This window comes from Mauremys reevesii, linkage group 5 (genome assembly GCF_016161935.1).
Source record: "Mauremys reevesii isolate NIE-2019 linkage group 5, ASM1616193v1, whole genome shotgun sequence".
In the NCBI taxonomy this organism is placed as follows: Eukaryota; Metazoa; Chordata; order Testudines; family Geoemydidae; genus Mauremys; species Mauremys reevesii.
In genome coordinates, this window is record NC_052627.1 from 119,966,173 (window position 1) to 119,987,471 (window position 21,299).

A 21,299-nucleotide genomic window follows, 5' to 3' on the forward strand; every position below is an offset into this window, starting at 1 on the left:
TCTGTTCTAGAAGGACAAGGTTCAGCTCAGGCCTCACCCGGCTTTCCTCCCAAAGGTTGTCTCCCAATTTCACATCAACCAAGACATCTTCCTCCCTGCTGCACTCAAGGGGCAGGGAGCAGAGGCTTCACTCACTGGATGTCCACAGAGCATTGCCTTTTACATCGAGAGAACAAAACTGTTCCGAAAATCCATCAAAGTATTCGTGGCAGTGGCGTACAGAATGAAAGGTCTTCCTGTCTCTTCTCAGCAGATTTCGTCATGGATCATGTACTACATACGTGAGTGTTATAACCTGGCAGGGGATGGCTGCCCCTCCAATTACTGTGCACTCCGCCAGGCCTCCTCAATGGTGTTCCTGGTACAGATTCCTACCTAGGAAATTTGCAGAGCAGCGACGTGATCCTCCATACGCACTTTCACCACGCACTATGCAATTACCCAGCAGGCCAGAGATGATGCAGCCTTTGGTAGAGTGGTGCTCCAATCAGTGGACAACTCCGACTTCACCTCCTGAACTTGGGCTTGGGAGTCACCTGATTGGAATTAACATGAACAACCACTCGAAGAAAAAACGGTTAGTCACCTTCTCGTAACTGTTGTTCTTCGAGATGTGTTGTTCATGTCCATTCCAATACCCTTCCTCCTACCCCTCTGTCGGAGTAGCCGGCAAAAAGGAACTGAGTGGGGATTGGGTCGGCAGGACTCTATATTGGGCGCCATGAAGGCACGACTCCGGGGGCCCCCAGGCCTACCCTACAGATACGGCTAAGGGGGGAAATCTTCTGGCTGTCGTGCATGTGGCGCGCACACACCTGATTGAAATGGACATGAACAACACATCTCGAATAACAACAGTTACTAGAAGATGAGTAACCATTTTCTCTACGTCACTGTTGCAATCTCTCTGGTCCTGGATGGGTCTCCAGCACAAAGTAGATTAGACACAAGGCTGCTCTTATACCTGCCAAAATAGACCCTTTCACCTGTTCGAATCAAGTGAAGTGCACTGTGCCCCACTCTTTCCCACATGGCCCCTATGCTAAGGGTGAAGAGAGTGCGTGGTGTGAAGCTGGCTTTTCTAGCTCACCCCCATACCAGAATTCCTTTACTCCTGGAGAATCTTCAGTGCTCTTTCAGAGCAGCTTTAAGATCCCTTTGCCCCACTTTGGCAGCACAGAGACCTTAAACGGGCCAAGAACAAGGCCCATTATGTGCATTTTAGAAGACACATCAATGGTGTAATTCAAAGACAATGTCACTTATCCAGTGCTTAATTTGTAATGAAAGAGGTGCCAGGGCTCAAGCAATTAGGTGCTGGGGATCAAATTTTTTACATTCAAAACTGATGCAGCAAACCCAGAGGTGCCGAGGCTATGAACTGCAAAGCCTAGAGGTGCCAGGGCTCAGCTCTGGCACAAATTAAGCACTGTGCTTATCCCAGCTATGGCCATGACACTATGTGTAGAATGGAATAGTGACGAAACAAGGGTACTTAGTCTAATACTGGTAAACTTTGTTTATGCAAGACAAATGCACTATACCTGATGTTTATAGAAAAAAGACGCAGATAGGCATGCCCTGCTTCCAGGAAGCAAAACATATTTGTCGTCTTAATGTATCTGTCAGATAATAATAGGTTTCAGGAGTTCCATCCATATATATACACATACATACACACACTAAGTGATAGAGCTATCCCTTAGTAACAGAACAAGGCTTGGAACAGGCGGTTTCTAATGAAAACCCAGTTTTTCTATGAAATCCATATATAACCCTAGGGGAGAATGAAGGGACCCATTTCAGTAAAGACACTCCTATTTTCCAGGAGACATTAATGTTGGTTAATGTCTTTCTCAGTCTAGGTGAGTGAATATAAATCTTTTCTATAGTACAAGAACAAGACACTGTCAACCAGCTGAGGTCCAGAAATGTACTTGTCCTTAGAGAAAGAATAATCAGCATTGCTACAGAATGTCTCAAAGAAAAAACAAAAGTATTCTCCCAAAAAGACATTAATGCAAGAGTTGCATCCTAGGAGAAAGCTACAATCTCCCTTTAATTTTTTGGGGGTAATTCAGTAAAACCTATAATTACTATAGGATGAGATGGGCAAACTTTTTGGCCTGAGGGCCACATTGGGGAATAGAAATTGTATGGCAGACATGAATGCTCACAAAATTGGGGTTGGAGTGCGGGAGGGGGTGAGGGCTCTGGTTGGGGGTGCAGGCTCTGGGGTGTAGGAGGGTGCTCAGGGCTGGGACCGAGCGGTTTGGAGGGGGATCAGGGCTGGGGCAACGGTGCAGGTTCTGGCTGGGGGTGCAGGCTCTGCAGTGGGGCTGGGGATAAGAGATTTGGAGTGCAGGAGGGTGCTCGGTGCTGGGATTGAGCAGTTTTGAGAGTGGGAGGGGGATCAAGACTGGGGCAGGGGGTTGGGGCGTGGGGAGAGGCTCAAGGGTGCAGGCTCTGAGCGGCGTTTACTTCAAGTGGCTCCCAGAAGCAGTGGCATGTCCCTTCTCCAGCTCCTAGGCATGAAGCGTCCCCCGACCCTCGGAGCGGAGCCAACCCGCGGCTTCTGGGAGCCACACGGTGCGGCCTCTGACCCGGCGCCCCGGCTGTAGCGCCAGAGCGGGGCTGAGACACGTGGTGCGGCTCCTGCCCGGCTCCCCAGTGGGAGCTTGTGAGCCAGCTTAAAACGGCTCACAGGCCAGATCCATCTTGCAGGCCGTAGTTTGCTCACCACTGCTATAGGAGGTAGGGGAAAAGTGAAATTAATATTCCATGACTAGGTCTTAATTTCTCTATCTCTTAGAGAAAGATGAGAACAGGATGATTATCTATATTATATGACTCAAATGCAATGCATATGAAAGTTGGAACTATGATTAAATCTAACATAATAAAACAGGAATTAGAGTCTAGATGGTAGTACATGTTCCTTCAACTACAGCAAGATCTGTCTCATCTTGCTCAGGCAACCAGTTCAATTGAAGTGATGCTCTAAGATCAATAACATTTTTATTTGAAAATGACATTTGCCAACCCCCACCTTTAAGTGACAACTTTGACTTGGTACACCCAACTCGGGCAATTGATTAAATGCATTAATTATACAAATCTCAGAGATTTGAATACGCACACTTAGAGATTATTACTTCTGTTATCAAAAAGCAGTCCTGTCCATCATCTGTAGCACCCATAATAACAAGCCCACAGTACTGCACACCAGTTTAGGAACAGTGATCGTCTACGTTTCAACTAAACATAGATCAACTGCAGCAGTGTTGTTATGAAATCTCATTTAAATTGGTGGGTGTGGCAACCATCCTTCATTCAGAATAAATGTAAGTAGTAGCTAAGCTACATTTTGGGGTAAGATAGCTGAAACAATAGGAGCCACCACCCAAAATAAAGGCCACATGCAAGGCTAGTCATAAAATCAACTATGTGGGCGATGGGGTTTTGTTGGAAATTGCTTGTTGGAAATATGTATGTGTGAGAGAAGAAGCAGCAGCCAGAGAACAGGCAGAGAGAAACAACCACAAAGCCGAGAGCAAGAGAAGGAGCGGAAATCTGATCCCAATAGAAAGTGAAAAGAGAGGAGGGACAGTGCTGGCTGAAAAAAACCCTGCAACTCTCCAAAAAAAAATAATAATAAAAAAAAAAAAAATGGCGTTGCCCTCTTCGTCCTCTACTTCCGGCTACTGTCCGGCCCCCCTGGCCTCGCTGCCCCGGGAGCTTGACCCGGCCAAGTACAACGAGTCCCCGGAGAAGTGCCGGGCCGAGGCAGAGCGTCTGGCGCTCCGCGCCCGCCTCAAGCACCAGTACCAGCTGAAGCTCAATGACCCGCACCACGAGGGGATCATCGAGGACCCTGCCATGCTCCGTTGGACCTATGGTAGATCACACAACATTTACCCCAATTTCCAGCCCACTCCCAAGACTTCCCTGTTGGGTACGTTGTGTGGGATAGGACCCATTTTCTTCTGGTGGTATGTCATCCAAACTGGCTGGGATCGTAAAGAGAAACTTATTCAGGACGGCAAGTACAAGTGACCATTCCCTCTCAGCTGCTAAGTCCCTGGGAATTGGATGTTGCAGTGCTGCTGCTGTTGGGCCATTCATAGAAAGTGCTATGTATTGTACATTGATGAAAAGACTAATCCTCTATCAAAATAAACTTTATATTACAGTCATAAAAAATAATAATAATAAAAAAAAACTATGAGCAAAGAAAATGCCTTCTGTTTGATTCCAGTGGTGTTCTAGGAAACCCAACTTCATATATGTTCTATGTAAATAAACGGGATTTCATTAAAGCAATACCTGGCTATATCATCATTTTCTCCTCCTACTGGAAAAAGCCCACAAGACTGACTAACTGCCTGGGCCAAAAGAGGTAATGGAATTAACATTTACTATGAATTTAGGTCTTATGTATTTGCTGTGTGTTTTGGTAGTGACCAAATTATGCAAGGCACTTTCCAGACAGAAGTAAGACACAATCCCAATTTAGAGGAGTTTTCAGTCTAACGTAAGCCATTCAGACAGACAATGAGACAGAAATTAGTAGTATGTGATAAATATTGGGCTAGGAGAACTGTATTACTCAGGTGATTTCCTTTTAGGTAGCACAGCAGAAGTGGGTCTTTAAGTGGCACTTAAATGCGGAGAGAGTTAGAGAGCCTTGTGGATGGCCTTAAGGAGGACATAGTGCATCTAAGGGGTGATGTGAAGAAAGCGCAGTTTAATGCAGGAAATTGACAAATGGACACATTGAGCCCGAAATGTTGGTGTAACCATACGTTCTAGACAAGTTAGTTGAACTTAACTACCCTCCATCTTCTAACCTTCAGAAGGCAAATGCAACACCTCATCTCACCAAATGTATGGTTCACCCAAGCAATGTAAATAGTGACTGTTATCTCCATGCTGTTACACGTTTGAAGTGTTTGCCAAGATTTATATTACCCTTTTTTGCCAGTATTTTACATTGCAAGCTAACTTGTGTCCATTATAGGCCTCAGACTACTTGCCTTTCTCTCCCATCGAAAAAATTCAAGTTTGTCACCTTCACAATGCATTTGACCCCAACTCATGGAGGGAATGAGAAACCTGAGGTGGTTTCCAAGAGTGTCTGAAAACTGCTGTCCATTGCCCTGGGAGAAAGACACTAGATGATCTTATGTGGAACCAGTCTCATCTTAGCATGCAAATGAATAAAAGATAACAAATAAAACCCTGAAGCTCCACTGTAGAGACATGGATCAAGTGAAAGATTTACTACTTTAATTCCAACTAATTGATTTTCGTTGCTTAAATGAGAGTGAAACCACAACACCACCATGTGTCTGCACCCATTCACTCATTGCTTACAAAGCAGAATACTGTAATTAAGTAAATTGAATGTTTCTTGAAGCTCTATTAAAGAAAAGACTAATTTGCTTACAATGCATTGATAGTCTGTCTAAATCAGTTGACCTATTTCCAGTTTCAGGGGGGCTGAGATTTGAGATCATTGTGAAGCATTCTGATTCCTGCATCAAAAGGTTATACAACCCAGAAGAGACAAGAAAAGAAATCAGCTAGAAAAATGCTTCATACATAGTGTATCTGTGATAGGCTTCCAATGGCTCATGCTTATTTAGAATAACTATAAAAACAGTACTAAATCAAACTGGTGTTTGAATAATTTCTAATGGGGGCATACCAAGGTAAATAACATGTTATAATATATTTACCACATAGAATTCTTTCTTCAGGAGAGAGCCACGTGAAATGGTAAAATCAGCATCCAATACCCTGTACCAGTGAGACTGGAAAGGTGATACACAAGTGTTTCAGAGGATGCTCTCCCTTTTCAGTTGGCTTTTTTACAGAATGACTCTGTGATGGGAGGCCAGGCTTGCCAGTGGCATTGCCTAGTGGTTAGGTTTGCCTAGTGGTTAGGTTTCCCCCTCTCAATTTCCCCCTCTTGGTCTGTGATGCCTCCCATTGGCAACTTTCCCAGTACTGAGACAGCCCACCTTTTGGTGGGTTGCAACTCGGCTCTCCGGCCATGTCACCAATTTAGCTCAGGCCCCCCTTTCGGGATAGCGATGTCCAATGAACTGTAGAGGGCCCCATGTCCTTATGACAGGGAAGGGTCCTTAATCTATCTCCTGGGCCCTGTAAGGGGCTTATATTTGCCATAAGGCTTGCAGCATCTCTATAGTCTTTTCACTCCTGGGAAGGGTAGAAATTAGGTTTTTTTCCCCATATGGCAAGGGTCTATGGTAGGGAGCCCAGGCCCTCTCCCACTCCCTTGGGCTCTGACCTAGGGCCCTATGAGAAGCAAGAAATGTCAGGCATCAGGGTGTGCCTCAGGACTGTCTCCCTGGGCTGCTTCCTGCCATACACCCATCTCCACAGTCTCAAAATACAACTTAAGATAGTAAAATGTTTAAAAAAAAAAAAAAGGCGGGGGAGGGGTAACTGAACCTTCAGCTTGGCTGGGTTCAGCTGGTAGTCCCTTCCTCCTCTAACAGAGGCCCAGAACTGCTCCTTAATCCCTTCAATTCTAGTATGGGGCTTATACACCCTATCACAGGCTCACTAACACTTATACCAAATACAGGAGCTATAGTATATGATAGCACCTGTTAAAAGGAAAATGTAAAGAGCTTGCCTAGTTCTGGCTCAGTCCAGAATCTGAAACTTTCTATTAATGCATGAATTTGTTTCCTGTGTCAAGAGCAGGTTGATTTATCTACAATGAGAAACTGTTAGTTTTAATTGTCTAAATTACTGATGCAGCACAAATAACGAGTCACCGGATCTTATGTCAATTCATGTGGTGAGGCCAGTAGATTTGTACTATGGCAGAAGCTAAGGGTGTGCCAAGAGAGAGAAGTGTTTCAATAATTATCTCATGCTCTTAGGGGAGCAACTTCTCGAGATGCTATATACAGAAATGTCTGACAGTGGGGAAAAAATATAAATTCAACCCGTGTTTGTTGTTTGCAGCCTAAGCTGCTGATCATTTTCTAAAAATGTTTATATTAGTTATTGGAATAATTTTATACTTTTAAAAATAAGGGCATTTGAGTTAAGATAGATGTATTGAATGTACTCAGTCTACAGATGCTTGTAATAATTAACTGTTGAAATTAGTTAGTTTTCTATAAAAATCAAGATAAAATCTAGCACTTCTGTAAATGCAATGAAAATGGGAAGACCAACAAAACCCTGTGGTGAGCCCAGTATCTCTCATTCACATCACATAAAATTTCCTTTGACATCAATGGGAATCTTGCTTAAGAAAAGACTGCCAAATAAGAACAGAATTAGGGCTGTCAATTATTCACAGTTAACTCACATGATTAACTAAAAAAAAAAAAATCATGATTAAAAAAATTAATTGCGATTAATCACATGTATTAAATATTTTTGGATGTTTTTCTACATTTTCAAATATATTGATTTCAATTACAACACAGAATGCAAGGTATACTCTCCTCACTTTATTATATTATATTTTTATTACAAATATTTGCATTGTAAAAATGATAAAAGAATTAGTATTTTTCAGTTCACCTCATACAAGTACTGTAGTGCAATCTCTTTATCGTGAAAGGTTTCAGAGTAGCAGCCATGTTGGTCTGTATATCACTTGATTATCACTACAAAAGTTTTTTTTCTCCTGCCGATAATTGCTCATCTTAATTAATTAGCCTCTTAGAGTTGCTAGGGCAACTCCCACCTTTTCATGTTCTCCATTTGTGTGTATATATATCTCCTTACTATATGTTCCATTCTATGCAGCCGATGAAGTGGGCTGTAGCCCAAGAAAGCTTAAGCTCAAATAAATTTGTTAGTCTCTAAGGTGCCACAAGTACTCCTGTTCTTTTATTGTGAAAGTGTAACTTACAAATGTAGATTTTTTTTTATATAACTACACTCAAAAACAAAACAATACAAAACTTTAGCGCCTTCAAGTCCACTCAGTCCTACTTCTCGTTCAGCCAATCGATAAGACAAACAAGTTTGTTTACATTTATGGGAGATAATGCTGCCCACTTCTTATTTACGTCACCAGAAAGTGAGAACAGGCATTTATTGCAAGGTATTTGTATGCCCCTTCATGCTTCGGCCACCATTCCAGAGGACATGCTTTCATGCTGATGTCACTCGTTTTAAAAAAAAATGTGTTAATTAAATTTGTGACTGAACTCCTTGGGGGAGAATTGTATGTCTCTGGCTCTATTTTACCTGCATTCTGCCATTTCTGTCCCAAAATCTGTCATCCGTCTGCTGCCCTGACCAGGAAAACCAAGAGATCTGCTGTTTGCCAGGAGCTAGGATTCATCATGTGATGGAGACTCTGCCAAGACTCATCAAGCCTTCGGATCACTACCCCTTCCTGCTTCTCCATGTGGGCACCAATGATGCTGCCAAGAATGACCTTGAGTGGATCACTGCAGACTACGTGGCTCTGGGAAGAAGGATAAAGGAGTTTGAGGCACAAGTGATGTTCTTGTCTATCCTCCCTGTGTAAGGAAAAGGCCTGGGTAGAGACCATCGAATTGTGGAAGTCAACGAATGGCTCTGCATGTGGTGTTGGAGAGAAGGCTTTGAATTCTTTGACCATGGGATGGTGTTCCAAGAAGGAGTGCTAGGCAGAGACGGGCTCCACCTAACAAAGAGAAGGAAGAGCATCTTCGCATGCAGGCTGGCTAAGCTAGTGAGGAGGGCTTTAAACTAGGTTCCATGGGGGAAGGAGACCAAAGCCCTGAGGTAGGTGGGGAAATGGGATACCGGGAGGAAGCATGAGCAGGAGAGCGCAAGAGGGGAGGACTCCTGTCTCATACTGAGAAAGCAGGATGATCAGCAAGTTATCTTAAGTGCCTATACACAAATGCAAAAAGCCTGGGAAACAAGGAGGGAGAACTGGAAGTCCTGGCACAGTCAAGGAACTGTGTTTGGAATAACAGAGACTTGGTGGGATAACTCACATGACTGGAGTACTGTCATAGATGGATATAAACTGTTCAGGAAGGACAGGCAGGGCAGAAAAGGGCGGGGTGGAGTTGCATTGTATGTAAGAGAGCAGTATGACTGCTTAGGGCTCTGGTATGAAACTGCAGAAAAACCTGAGAGTCTCTGGATTAAGTTTAGAAGTGTGAGCAACAAGGGTGATGTCGTGGTGGGAGTCTGCTGTAGACCACCAGACCAGGGGATGAGATGGATGAGGCTTTCTTCCGGCAACTAACAGAAGTTACTAGATCACAAGCTCTGGTTCTTATGGGAGACTTCAATCACCCCGATATCTGCTGGGAGAGTGTAGTGAGGCGGCCTGGCTCCCAGCCGCCCCAGAGAGGGACGAGCCCTTATGGACGCCAAAGTGGGCGGAGCCGCTGGAGCCCGCCCCCGCCCCCCAGAGGTCAAGGCGCAGGGCAGGAAGTATAAAAGACCAACCCCAGGGCTCAGAAGGAGGCCAGCCGCTGGAGATAACAGACGTCCCTAGGGAAGCCCGAGACTGGGAAGCTCCTACCACCCCAGGTGGCCGCCCAGACTGGCCAGAGCTACCCTGCGCCTGCTACCCGGAGGAGCTGCCGGAGCTACCCTGCACCTGCTACCCGGAGGGGTTGCCAGAGCTGCCGCCCAACCCCTGCCCCGACGAACCTATGCTCCTGGACCCCCCAGAGGCCAACGCCAGGACCCAGGTAGGGCCCGAGGGGGAGTACGGAAGTAGCCCGGGAGCAGCCGACCCTAGTCTGGCTGCGGCACACCCAGAGCCCATGTCAGTGTGTTGCGGCCAGGATCCCCACTGACACAGCAGCAGGCTGCCTGCTGCTGTTAGGGCCCCGGGCTAGGAGGCAGAGGAGTGGGCGGGCCTGCGTCCCCCCTGCCACCCCACTCACGGGTGGCAGTCTCCCCCTCGCCCCTGCGCTCAGGCCCAGGAGCCTAGGCTTAAACTGAACTGTTTGCTCAGCCCCTGCCTGAGGGCCTGAGCCCTGAACTATTGTTTGTTGCCCCGCGATGACCTAGGGCCTGGGCTTACCTTACTGAGCTGTTTGCTCAGCCCCTGCCTGAGGGCCTGAGCTCCTAGCTGTTCCCTGCCCCACCAGGCTAATTTGCCAGAGCACCGGGCACGTGTAGTGAGGCGGCCTGGCTCCCAGCCGCCCCCGAGAGGGGCGAACCCTAACAGCGAACGTTTACAGAGAGCAATACAGCAGTGCACAGACAATCCAAGAAGTTTTTGGAAAGTGTAGGGGACAATTTCCTGGTGCAAGTGCTGGAGGAATCAACTAGGGGCAGAGCTCTTCTTGACCTGCTGTTTACAAACCGGGAAGAATTAGTAGGGGAAGCAAAAGTGGATGGGAACCTGGGAGGCAGTGACCATGAGATGGTCGAGTTCAGGATCCTGACAGAGGAAGAAAGGAGAGCAGCAGAATATGGACCCTGGACTTCAGAAAAGCAGACTTTGACTCCCTCAGGAAACTGATGGGCAGGATCCCCTGGGAGAATAACATGAGGGGAAAAGTTGTCCAGGAGACCTGGCTATATTTTAAAGAATCCTTATTGAGGTTGCAGGAACAAACCATCCCAGTGTGTAAAAAGAATAGTAAATATGGCAGGCGACAAGTTTGGCTTAACAGTGAAATCCTTGCTGGTCTTAAGCACAAAAAAAGAAGTTTACAAGAAGTGGAATATTGGACAAATGACCTGGGAGGAGTATAAAAATATTGCTTAGGCATGCAGGAGTGAAATCAGGAAGGCCAAATAACACTTGGAGTTGCAGCTAGCAAGGGATGTTAAGAGTAACAGAAGGGTTTCTTCAGATATGTTAGCAAGAAGAAGAAAGTCAAGGAAAGTGTGGGCCCCTTACTGAATGATGGAGGCAACCTAGTAACAGAGGATGTGGAAAAAGCTAATGTACTCAATGCTTTTTTTGCCTCTGTCTTTACGAACAAGGTCAGCTCCCAGACTAGTGCACTGGGCAGCAGAGCATGGGGAGGAGGTGACCAGCCCTCTGTGGAGAAAATTGTAGTTCAGGACTATTTAGAAAAGCTGGACGAGCACAAGTCCATGGGGCTGGATGCTCTGTATCCGAGGGGGCTAAAGGAGTTGGCGGATGTGATTGCAGAGCCATTGGCCATTATCTTTGAAAACTCATGGTGATTCGGGGAGGTCCCAAATGATTGGAAAAAGGCTATTGTAGTGCCCATCTTCAAAAAAGGGAAGCAGGAAGATCCGGGGAACTACAGGCCAATCAGCCTCTCCTCAGTCCCTGGAAAAATCATGGAGCAGGTCCTCAAGGAATCAATTCTGAAGCACTTAGAGAGGAAAGTGATTAGGAACAGTCAGCATGGATTCACCAAGGGCACGTCATGCCTGACTAACCTAATTGCCTTCTATGAAGAGATAACTGGCTCTGTGGATGAGGGGAAAGCAGTGGATGTGTTGTTCCTTGACTTTAGTAAAGCTTTTGATATGCTCTCCCACAGTATTCTTGCCAGCAAGTTAAAGAAGTCTGGGCTGGATGAATGGACTATAAGGTGGATAGAAAGCTGGCTAGATTGTCGAGCTCAGCGGGTAGTGATCAATGGCTCCATGTCTAGTTGGCAGCCGGTATCGAGTGGAGTGCCCCAAGGGTCAATCCTGGGGCCGGTTTTATCCAATATCTTCAGTGATCTGGAGGATGGCGTGGACTGCACCCTCAAAAAGTTTGCAGATGACACTAAACTTGGAGTGGTAGATACGCTGGAGGGTAGGGATAGGATACAGAGGGACCTAGATAAATTAGAGGATTGGGCCAAAAGAAATATGATGAGGTTCAACAAGGACAAGTGCAGAGTCCTGCACTTAGGACAGAAGAATCCCATGCACTGCTACAGACTAGGGACCGAATGGCTATAGGCAGCAGTTCTGCAGAAAAGGACCTAGGGGTTACGGTGGACGAGAAGCTGGATATGAGTCAACAGTGTGCCCTTGTTGCCAAGAAGGCTAACGGCATTTTGGGATGTATAGGTAGGGGCTTTGCCAGCAGATCGAGGGATGTGATCATTCCCCTCTATTTGACATTGGTGAGGCCTCATCTGGAGTACTGTGTCCAGTTTTGGGCCCCACACTACAAGAAGGATGTGGAAAATTGAAGAGTCCAGCGAACAGCAATAAAAATGATTAGGGGGCTGGAGCACATGACTTATGAGGAGAGGCTGAGGGAACTGGGATTGTTTAGTCTGCAGAAGAGAAGAATGAGGGGGGATTTGATAGCTGCTTTCAACTACCGGAAAGGGGGTTCCAAAGAGGATGGATCTAGACTGCTCTCGGAGATAGCAGATGACAGAACAAGGAGTAATGGTCTCAAGTTACAGTGGGAGAGGTTTAGGTTAGATGATGAAAATGAACATTGTTGGTCTGCTCTGCTTTGGATCGTTATCAAGCAAAACCCATCATCAGCATGGACACATGTCCTCTGGAATAGTGGTTGAAGCTGGAAGGAACATATGAATCTTTAGTGCATCTGGCATGTAAATATCTTGTAATGCTAGCTACAATAGTGCCATGAGAACACCTGTTCTCGCTTTCAGGTGACATTGTGAACAAGAAACAGACAGCATTATCTTCTGAAAAAGCAGGGCCAGCTCCAGGCACCAGCATTCCAAGCTGGTGTTTGGGGCGGCAATCTGCAAGGGGCGGCAGTCCTTGTTGTTTTGCCCCCAACAGCGCACCAAATTGCTGCCGCGGACAGCGGGGGCAGTCCGTGTGCCCTTAGGGCAGCAAGTGCGTTTCTGCGGCGGCGGCAATTCGGCAGCAGCTTCTATGTTTAGCTGTCCGCGGTGGCTTCAGCTAAACATAGAAGCTGCCACCGAATTGCCGCCGCCGCAGAAATGCACCTGCCGCCCTAAGGGCACACGGACTGCCCCCGCTGTCCATGGCGGCAATTCGGTGCACTGCTTGGGGCGGCGAAAACTGTAGAGCCGGCCCTGTGCAAAAGTAAACAAACTTGTTTGTCTGAGCGATTGGCTGAAGAAGAAATAGGACTGAGTGGACTTGTAGACTCTAAAGTTTTACATTGTTTTATTTTTGAATGCAGGTTTTTTGTACATAATTCTACATTTGTAAGTTCAACTTTCATAATAAAGAGATTGTATTACACCAGTGGTTCTTAACCTTTACTGCAGCCTGCAGCCCTTTGGTTCTCAAAATATGTTCTCGTACCCCTTATCAAAAATCAAAATATGTTCTTGCAGCCCTTAAACGTAAAAAATGTTCTTGCACCCCTTAAACCTAGATATGTTTGTATATTACAGTAGTAGTTTAAAATGTATAATGTTAATAAATACACAGGTTTGATTAAACAAAGTAGTTGTACTTATGTGCCTGTGCTTAAGTTGTGTTTTCGATGATTTACCTTCTAAAAAAAATCTGGCATGTCTCGCACCCCCAGAAAGGGAATCTTGCACTCCCAGGGGATGTGTGGACCCCAGGTTAAGAACCATTGTATTAGACAATTGAAAAATGCGATTTCTTTTGTTTTTTACAGTGCAAATATTTGTAATAAAATAAATATAAAGTGAGCACTGTACACTTTGTATTCTGTGTTATAATTGAAATCAATATATTTGAAAATGTAGAAAACATCTAAAAAATTTAAATAAATGGTATTCTATTATTAACAGTGCGATTAATTGCAATTAATTAATTGCTTGACAGCCCTAAAGAGAATCTTTCTTTAACTTGCTGTAAAATAAAAATAAAATTCTATTGGAAAACTTGGACATGCTTTAAAGCGCAGTATATATTATCATTGTATAGTGAAAGAAAGCAAATGGAAAATTGACATTAGTACGCATTCAAGTTAGTGAGAAAATAAATTTAAAGTAGAATATCATCGCCTGTCCTAAATTAGCATATTATACAAACTTTTATGTTACCAAATTTGAAATTTTGTAATTCATTTCTACCTGAGCCCCCTGCTATAATAATTCTCCTTATTGCCTGCAGCTTTTACAGAATTCAATTCTTAAGATTACATTTTCCCACCCTCTCTTTGATACCAGAAGTCAGGAGTTTTTAACCTGATGTGCTAAATCAGATTGTACCGGTGATAATATGGGAACTTCAAGCAATTCACTTGATCCAAAGTACAATAGTGCATTGATTTTAAGTCTCTAGCTTGCTTTATGACTTTGTACCTTTTAATATTCCTGGGTATATAATGTGCTCAGACATTCTACTCTTTGTAATTTTGGGCGAGGACAACGTTCAGGAGTTTCTCTCCTTATTATGGCTACCTGAAAATATTTTGCTGCACTAATTAGATCTCCTGAGTCAATAGTGATTTATGAATCATAGTTCAAAAGCAAGTTTTTTGAGTTAGTTTTTGATTATTCGGAGTATTTGATTTACTGCCCCACTTTCCTAGAACATGCAACTGAATATTACTCTATCACATATATGTTTCAAATGTAGTGATGTACATCTTTGTTACTATGCAGCAAGACATCCTTGCTTCATTTACAATGCCCTCATATGTTTTTAATTATTGTGGGGTATTTGAAATTAAAAATATCTGCAGTGTCTCAGATACCAGTGCATAGTAAATGTTGGTAAATGTTGACTCTTTAAATAGAGACTGCTCTATCTATTGGTTGTGTGTTGAGGTGACAATGCTCCATGCAGAGCCGGCTCTAGGCACCAGCAAACCAAGCAGTTACGCTCTCAGAGGGTTGGTTGGTTTATTTGGTTGGTTTTTTTGCTTGGGATGGCAAAAGGCGGCCCAGGCTCCATGGTAACAACAATTATAGCAGCCTGTATTAGAATTGTAGGAAATGTGAATCTGTGTTTGAGTCAGGGAGATGTTCACCCCTAAGGGAGGGTACAGAGGAGAGTTTTCTTTAAACGTCTTGTTTGCTTTTTCTTTTGTAAAGCAAAGAAAAGCAAAAGAGAAACAAATTGTAGACTTAAAAGCATTCTGCCTTCTAAACATACTTCTCCAAGTGACAGATTCTATTTATTTGTTTGAAAAACATTTTAGGTATGAAGAAAAGGACTACATTAAATAGAGAAGATATGAGACACAAACAAAACATCTTTAATAAGGGCACTCTTGGCCTTTTTCATATTCCAAATCTACCTTTTTTACATTGAAACAGTTCCATACAACACTCCCGAAGGCTTTGTAAACTATTTTCAGATAAATGAATACAGAATATGGGCCAGATTATTTACTGCATATCAGGGAGCTGGTTATGGCTCCCCGATTCTCTTGCCTCAGCCCATGTTAGAGCCGCCTCTAGGCGGCTCTAACATGCACTGTCTGCCTATGGTTCTCAAGGGGACCGCAAGGGAGGGAGGAATATCAGCCAGGTACTCCAGCTCTGTGCCTTCTGGACACTTGGGAGTGCAAACCACCTGCTTTAGACTGCCAGAGCAATCCCCTCTCTTTCCCTTCCAAGAAAGCCCAGCTCTTATATTCTGATTACCTTTAGAGTACTCTGAGAGGCATATTTTAGGAGAATTGAAGCATGTATTGTTAGGGGTGATGGTCAAAATTAAAAGTGGCGAATCTGATTTATTTGTGCTTCCTGGTTATTTAGTGGAATTATATATAGTGGGGTTGCTGTTTCTTTTTTTATTTAGAAATACAATAAGAATTTGTCAGAGGTGCCTAGAGCATTCATTTAGGTGTCTCTTGTGGTTTTATAAATCTAAAGTGTAAATAAATGAATACATCTAGAATCTAGTGAGTTCTTTTTTAAGAAAGATACATTTCCCTTAGTCCCCCTGCCAATTTTTGTGGCTTTACAATCAGATTTTTCTCTCAATTTTTCTCTCCTTTTTTTATTTGTGAAAGACCCCACATAAACAAAAGGAAGCTCACTTTACAAACTGACTTGTTACATGGGGAAGCAGTGCAACTGACTATACACAAAGTGCTGCTAAATGCATGCAGTAGGCAACCTGAAAAAATAGTGGGTGTGTTCTCTCTCCCCTCTCCAATCCATTTTATTCATGCTAACATGTAAAATGTCAAATATGTGATTTTTAGGTGATGTCCCCTTAGTTCTATAAATGTTGGAGAAAATATCATGGGACTTCTTTGGTTTCAGTTACTTTCTTAAAAATATATCTTATGACTGCATGCATCCTATCCATCTGTTTTCATTCCAGGATAATGTTTTAAACATTGTAAATCAAATCATGGATGAATGCATTCCACATGAACGGGCCAACCGGGACTTCTGTGTTAAATTTCCAGAAGAAATACGCCATGACAACCTTGCAGGGCAGCTTTGGTTTGGAGCAGAGGTAGGTCACTGTTGTTTCTGTTGTTTTGTTTTAAAGGAAGATTGTCTTATTGCATGCTGCTTGTAAAGTATGTTTGAAGGCTTGTTTTTGAAATGTGTGGGCATAATTCCTCACGGAAAAGCCTGTAAACTTGTAGATCAGTATTCAAACATTTACTTTGAAAATTAATCTAGTCAGCTGATAATGTATAGTCTAAAAGTATTGTTTTATTGTGGGTTTGATATCTGTTGTGCTTGTGAAATATTTTAATAACTGTTAATATCAATTTGTCTTATTTTAAATAATGCGTAGATACTCTTAATGTATTAGTATTTGATAGATATTTCCTGTATATTGGGTCAGTTTATATTGGGAGTTGTATTTGCCATGAAGGACTATCCATGTAGGGTGTGGAAATTCTACAGATGTCCATAGGTTTTCATGTCCGAGTAGTATCCTTTATCATGAGCCAAATTTATCTCATTCCTGGAACTAAAAGTATTCTTTTAGGGCTTTTTATTCTATCTCCTTCATATGGATTGTATTAATGGCACTAATGACTGAATTATTAGAGATGCATACAAAATAAAAAGAGCACCTATCCAAGATTCTAAATGCCCTTGACATGAATTTTGAACAAAAATTAGATTGCCTGCAGAACAATAAACTCCCTTCTCTGACTCATCTGATTTCTCTCAAAGGCCCACCTCTACAGAAGCCTGCGTACATAGGTGTCTTGCAGTATGCTCTGACATTTAATAGGCTTGGGCTATTCTGGACTGTAGGAAAGTCTCAGGGTCCAGTGCTGAGAGTCAATAGATATATATCAATGTACATGTCCATTACTGATGTCAGGGGATGTGGAGCATGTGTAGACAAACTAACCACCCCTGAAGGCTCCCTCATGTCAATACCCAGCATTGCAACACTTCTGCCTCCTCTCTGGGCCTTTTGCAAAACCAACTACAGTTTCTTGACATTATCCTAATGAATCCCACTGTAAATTACCACTATAATTACAACCAGAAACTATTGCTGGGTTTTTTGCACCTGGGGTAGAAAATGCTTGAGAAAGCACTGAAATAGACAATACATTTGGAGAGAAAAGGAGTTGAACCACGTTCTAAATGTTTTTCTTTGCATGTGTTACATACTGATTGGTATTTTTGGTCCTCCTGAATTAGGCTTTCTCTGGCTCTGTGCTGAACGGAGTTGCTGGTTTCAGAAAGTGATAAGGTTCTGATGATTCATTTAACTGTAAACAGAACTAGGATCCATGATCTTCCGTAAATGTACATAGTACAGGAGACTGAATTTATTTGTATAAACCACAGTGAGATTAGCATGTACATTGTATTCTTGTCAGCATCCTCATTTTGAATCTTATTCAAACTAAGAATTGAAATCATCAGCATCTCAGACTTGACTTGTCTCTGCTTTACTGTAATTATTGTTTTGGACTACCTAGAGAACAAGAACAAGAGATCTTGGGAGTGCCCTTGTATCACAAATCAGTACATCAAACTGCTGAGCAAGGTCTAGGATTACAGGTCCTCCTACAGAGCTGGAAAAATGCCTTCCATCTGCTGCTATTCGGCAGTCAAGAAAGAGACCCAAGAACAGGGATTGGAAAAAGAGAGAAAAATAAAAGCTTCAAGAATAAAATACCCTTTTTTTTAAATTTTCAAAATATATTTCTATTAAATGCAGCAAGTATGATTTACTTCAACATACATAGTCTTTCAAATCAAGGGACCTGTCCAGCCATGGAAATATTTCTATATCTTCTGTATTTTATATAGTAAGGCTTTTGCAGTAAAAAAAAATGAACAGAATGTTGGGAATCATTAAGAAAGAGAGAGATAATAAAACAGAAAATATCATATTGCCTCTATATAAATCCATGGTATGCCCACATCTTGAATACTGTGTGCAGATGTGGTTGCCCCATGTCAAAAAAGAAGTATTGGAATTGGAAAAGGTTCAGAAAAGGGCAACAAAAATAATTAGGGGGATGGAACGGCTGCCTTATGAGGAGAGATTAATAAGACTTGGACTTTTCATCTTGGAAAAGAGAGGACTAAGGGGAGATATGATAGAGGTCTATAAAATCCTGACTGGTGTGGAGAAAGTAATAAAGAAGTGTTATTTACGTCTTCTCATAACACAAGAACTAGGGGCCACCAAATGAAATTAATAGGCAGCAGGTTTAAAACAAACAAAAGGAAGTATTTCTTCATTCAACGCACAGTCTATCTGTGGAACTCCTTGCCAGAGGATGTTGTGAAGGCCAAGACTATAACAGGGTTCAAAAAAGAACTAGATAAGTTCATGGAGGATAGGTCCATCAATGGCTATTAGCCAGGATGGACAGGGATAGTGTCCCTAGTCTCTATTTGCCAGAAGCTGGGAATGGGTGACAGGGGATGGATCGCTTGGTGATTACCTGTTCTGTTCATTCCCTCTGGGGCACCTGGCATTGGCCACTGTCGGTAGACAGGATACTGGGCTAGATGGACCTTTGGTCTGACCCAGTATGGCCGTTCTTATGTTCTCAAGGCTTCTTAAAAGATACAAAGTATGCCTATAAGATCTCTGTGAGCTGGTGAGCATGCACTGACTAGTGTATGAAATAAAGGACCCAACAGTAGCAGAAATTCAGTTCCTTTCTCCAGGGATGGGCTTATTTTTTAAACCAAACAGTCCAACACAAATCAAAACCAGAACATTAGCTCTTGTTGCCTGGCCCCTTCTTAAGCCTTTTCCTCTTAAGGCTTCTGCCCCTGCCCACATGGACAACCCCCTTCTAGGTCCTTCCACTTGATCCTGGGTCTTTTGCAGGAGCCTTCCTGCTACCTTCAGTTCTCCCAAACTGAGCTGGCCTTTTATCTGAGGATCACAAGACTTGCAGGGACCTGGCCTCAAACCCATCTCTTGGGAGTCACAGGTGGGGCTAAGACCACTTCCCTTGTAGGGCTATCCTGCACTATAATATTTTCTTGGATAAAGTACAACTTTTTAATCCATTTTTTTAAACGTTATTTCTACAGTGCTTGGCTGCTGGTTCCATTATTATGAATCGTGAAATTGAGAGCATGGCTATGAGACCATTGGCCAAGGATCTGACCCGCAGCCTGGAGGAAGTTAGGAACATTATTCGCGACCAGGCCTTAAGGGATTTGAATCTTTACACAGAAAAAATGAAAGAGTCGCTTAAACATTTTGATGTCCTTTTTGCTGAATTTGAGTTAAGGTAACAGATTCAAAAATATATGTATCCTGAACATTGTCTATTACAGCTACACTTCCTTGCAGAAGAATCCTTCTTTTTCTCCTTTGTCACACATTTTGAATTTCTTTAGCAGTTTGTACCTATTTATAACACTGACACATCCTTTCCCCTCAGATTTAAAAAAAAAAATCAATAGCCACTTAGCAATCAGAATTTGCCATCTTCAAGTACAGTGTAATCTCTACATTAGCATACTGGTATGATATTTGGGAGAGATTTTCAAAGGCACAAATGAAAGCTGTAAATCTACCCCATTAATATTGTTGTCAGGGGAAAGACAAATAAGAGGGCACATGATAAACGTGTATACAATAATGAATAGTCTAGAGAGAGCAGAGCAGTAGCTTCTGTTCTCTCTGTCTCATAACTCAAGAGAGAGGAGATATTTGATTAAATTAAAAGGTGGCAGATTCAAGACAGAGAAAAGGAAATACTGTTCACACAAGGCCACGACTAAAGTGTGGAATCCATTGCCAAAAACCAAGTAAGAATCAAAAAGGGATTGGAGATTTACATCCAAAACAAGAATATCCTGTATAATAGTGAATGCTGACATAAATTTAGGAAGAGATATTAAACCTCATGTTTCAGAGTTAGTCGATCTCTAGCTTTGTCAGACACAAGATACTGGACTAGATGAGACCATGAGTCTGATCCAGTGTGCAGTTGCTATGTCCAGTAGAGGACCAGTGACTTGTGCACAAATATTGCATGTAAGTGCTGCTTATCTGCACATAAACATGTATTTTTCAGTAATTGTACATAATTTCACACATACACTAGACTTTATTGTGCCAGCGTTAAAGCCCCTTAAATTCCACAGCCTGTTGATCAGCTATGCTTTGTTAATGTAATTTCATTTGGAATAGCATTAGATACAATTCTTAATTCTATTCAATTACTGTGCTTTCAGAAAATGCAGAGTAAACTATTCTTCAATCTAGAGAAAGCAAAAAAAAATTGGTTGATTTTATTGTTGAATATTTGTAATAGTACTTATGAAATTACTGCAGAAGTCTATGCTTCAGTAATAAATAAAGCAATTGAAATTATTTTCATTTCCACTGAAATTGTAAAGTTCTCTTAATGAAAATTGTCAGAATTTATTGAAAACCATCAGTTCATTATTGAGATAATTTGACTTTCATTTCTTTTCCGTTACGTTATATCTGATTGTGAAGGGGTTGAGAAAAGTAATTGAAATATACCTCTCTTTAAAATCTTTGTAGTTATGTATCAGCCATGGTACCTGTAAAGTCTCCAAAAGAGTATTATGTACAGCAAGAGGTAATCGTGCTTTTTTGTGAAACAGTTGAGAGGTAAGCACTTTTCAGAAATATGAATTACACTTTTCTTTGGTGTATTTACCTATGATCTGGCATATTACGCAAATTTCATACCTGTAATCTTCAGGAAAATGACACGTTGCTTCCTAGTGATTGTTCAAGTAAAAAATCAAAAAACATTAGCTATTTGCAGAAATGTTTTGGCCTAACATAAAAAAAAATCACTGTATTGTAGCTGGAATGCATGGTTATGATATATACAGTTAAGGCTGACTAAGCATTTCCATTCTAGAGGCCATTTTACCTTGTACCTTTTGAGTTGAATTTTCTGGATCAGAGGCATTTGGGGTTTTTTGTTTGATTCTGCGGTTTGGTGTGGTGTGGTAGGGAAAAGAGATTTGTGCAAAAAATATTTAGGGTATTTTTTTATTTTGTTTTGAGAA

The 21,299-nt window shown here is 42.5% G+C and overlaps 2 protein-coding genes across 9 annotated transcripts in view; both read left to right on the forward strand.

Annotated features, from left to right (window-relative positions):
* The window catches only part of ZFYVE28 (zinc finger FYVE-type containing 28), a 298,503-nt gene that overhangs the window by 183,148 nt on the left and 94,056 nt on the right, over nt 1–21,299 (forward strand). For 7 of the 8 annotated variants that reach the window (XM_039539486.1, XM_039539482.1, XM_039539481.1 and 4 more), the window contains exons 3-5: nt 16,162–16,299; nt 19,329–19,531; nt 20,800–20,889. In XM_039539486.1, the coding sequence (XP_039395420.1) occupies nt 16,162–16,299; nt 19,329–19,531; nt 20,800–20,889 (431 nt within the window). Of the gene's footprint in view, nt 1–16,161; nt 16,300–19,119; nt 19,226–19,328; nt 19,532–20,799; nt 20,890–21,299 lie in introns of those variants that run through there. The other variant, XM_039539485.1, reaches the window with a different exon arrangement.
* LOC120405750 (NADH dehydrogenase [ubiquinone] 1 beta subcomplex subunit 4-like) lies at nt 3,670–4,056 on the forward strand. The gene has a single exon (XM_039539496.1). The coding sequence runs from the start codon at nt 3,670–3,672 to the stop codon at nt 4,054–4,056; it is 387 nt and encodes a 128-aa protein (XP_039395430.1).

What these genes read in the sequence shown, in the direction of transcription:
- LOC120405750 (XM_039539496.1), top strand. Translation starts at nt 3,670, where the DNA reads ATGGCGTTGCCCTCTTCGTCCTCTACTTCCGGCTACTGTCCGGCCCCC.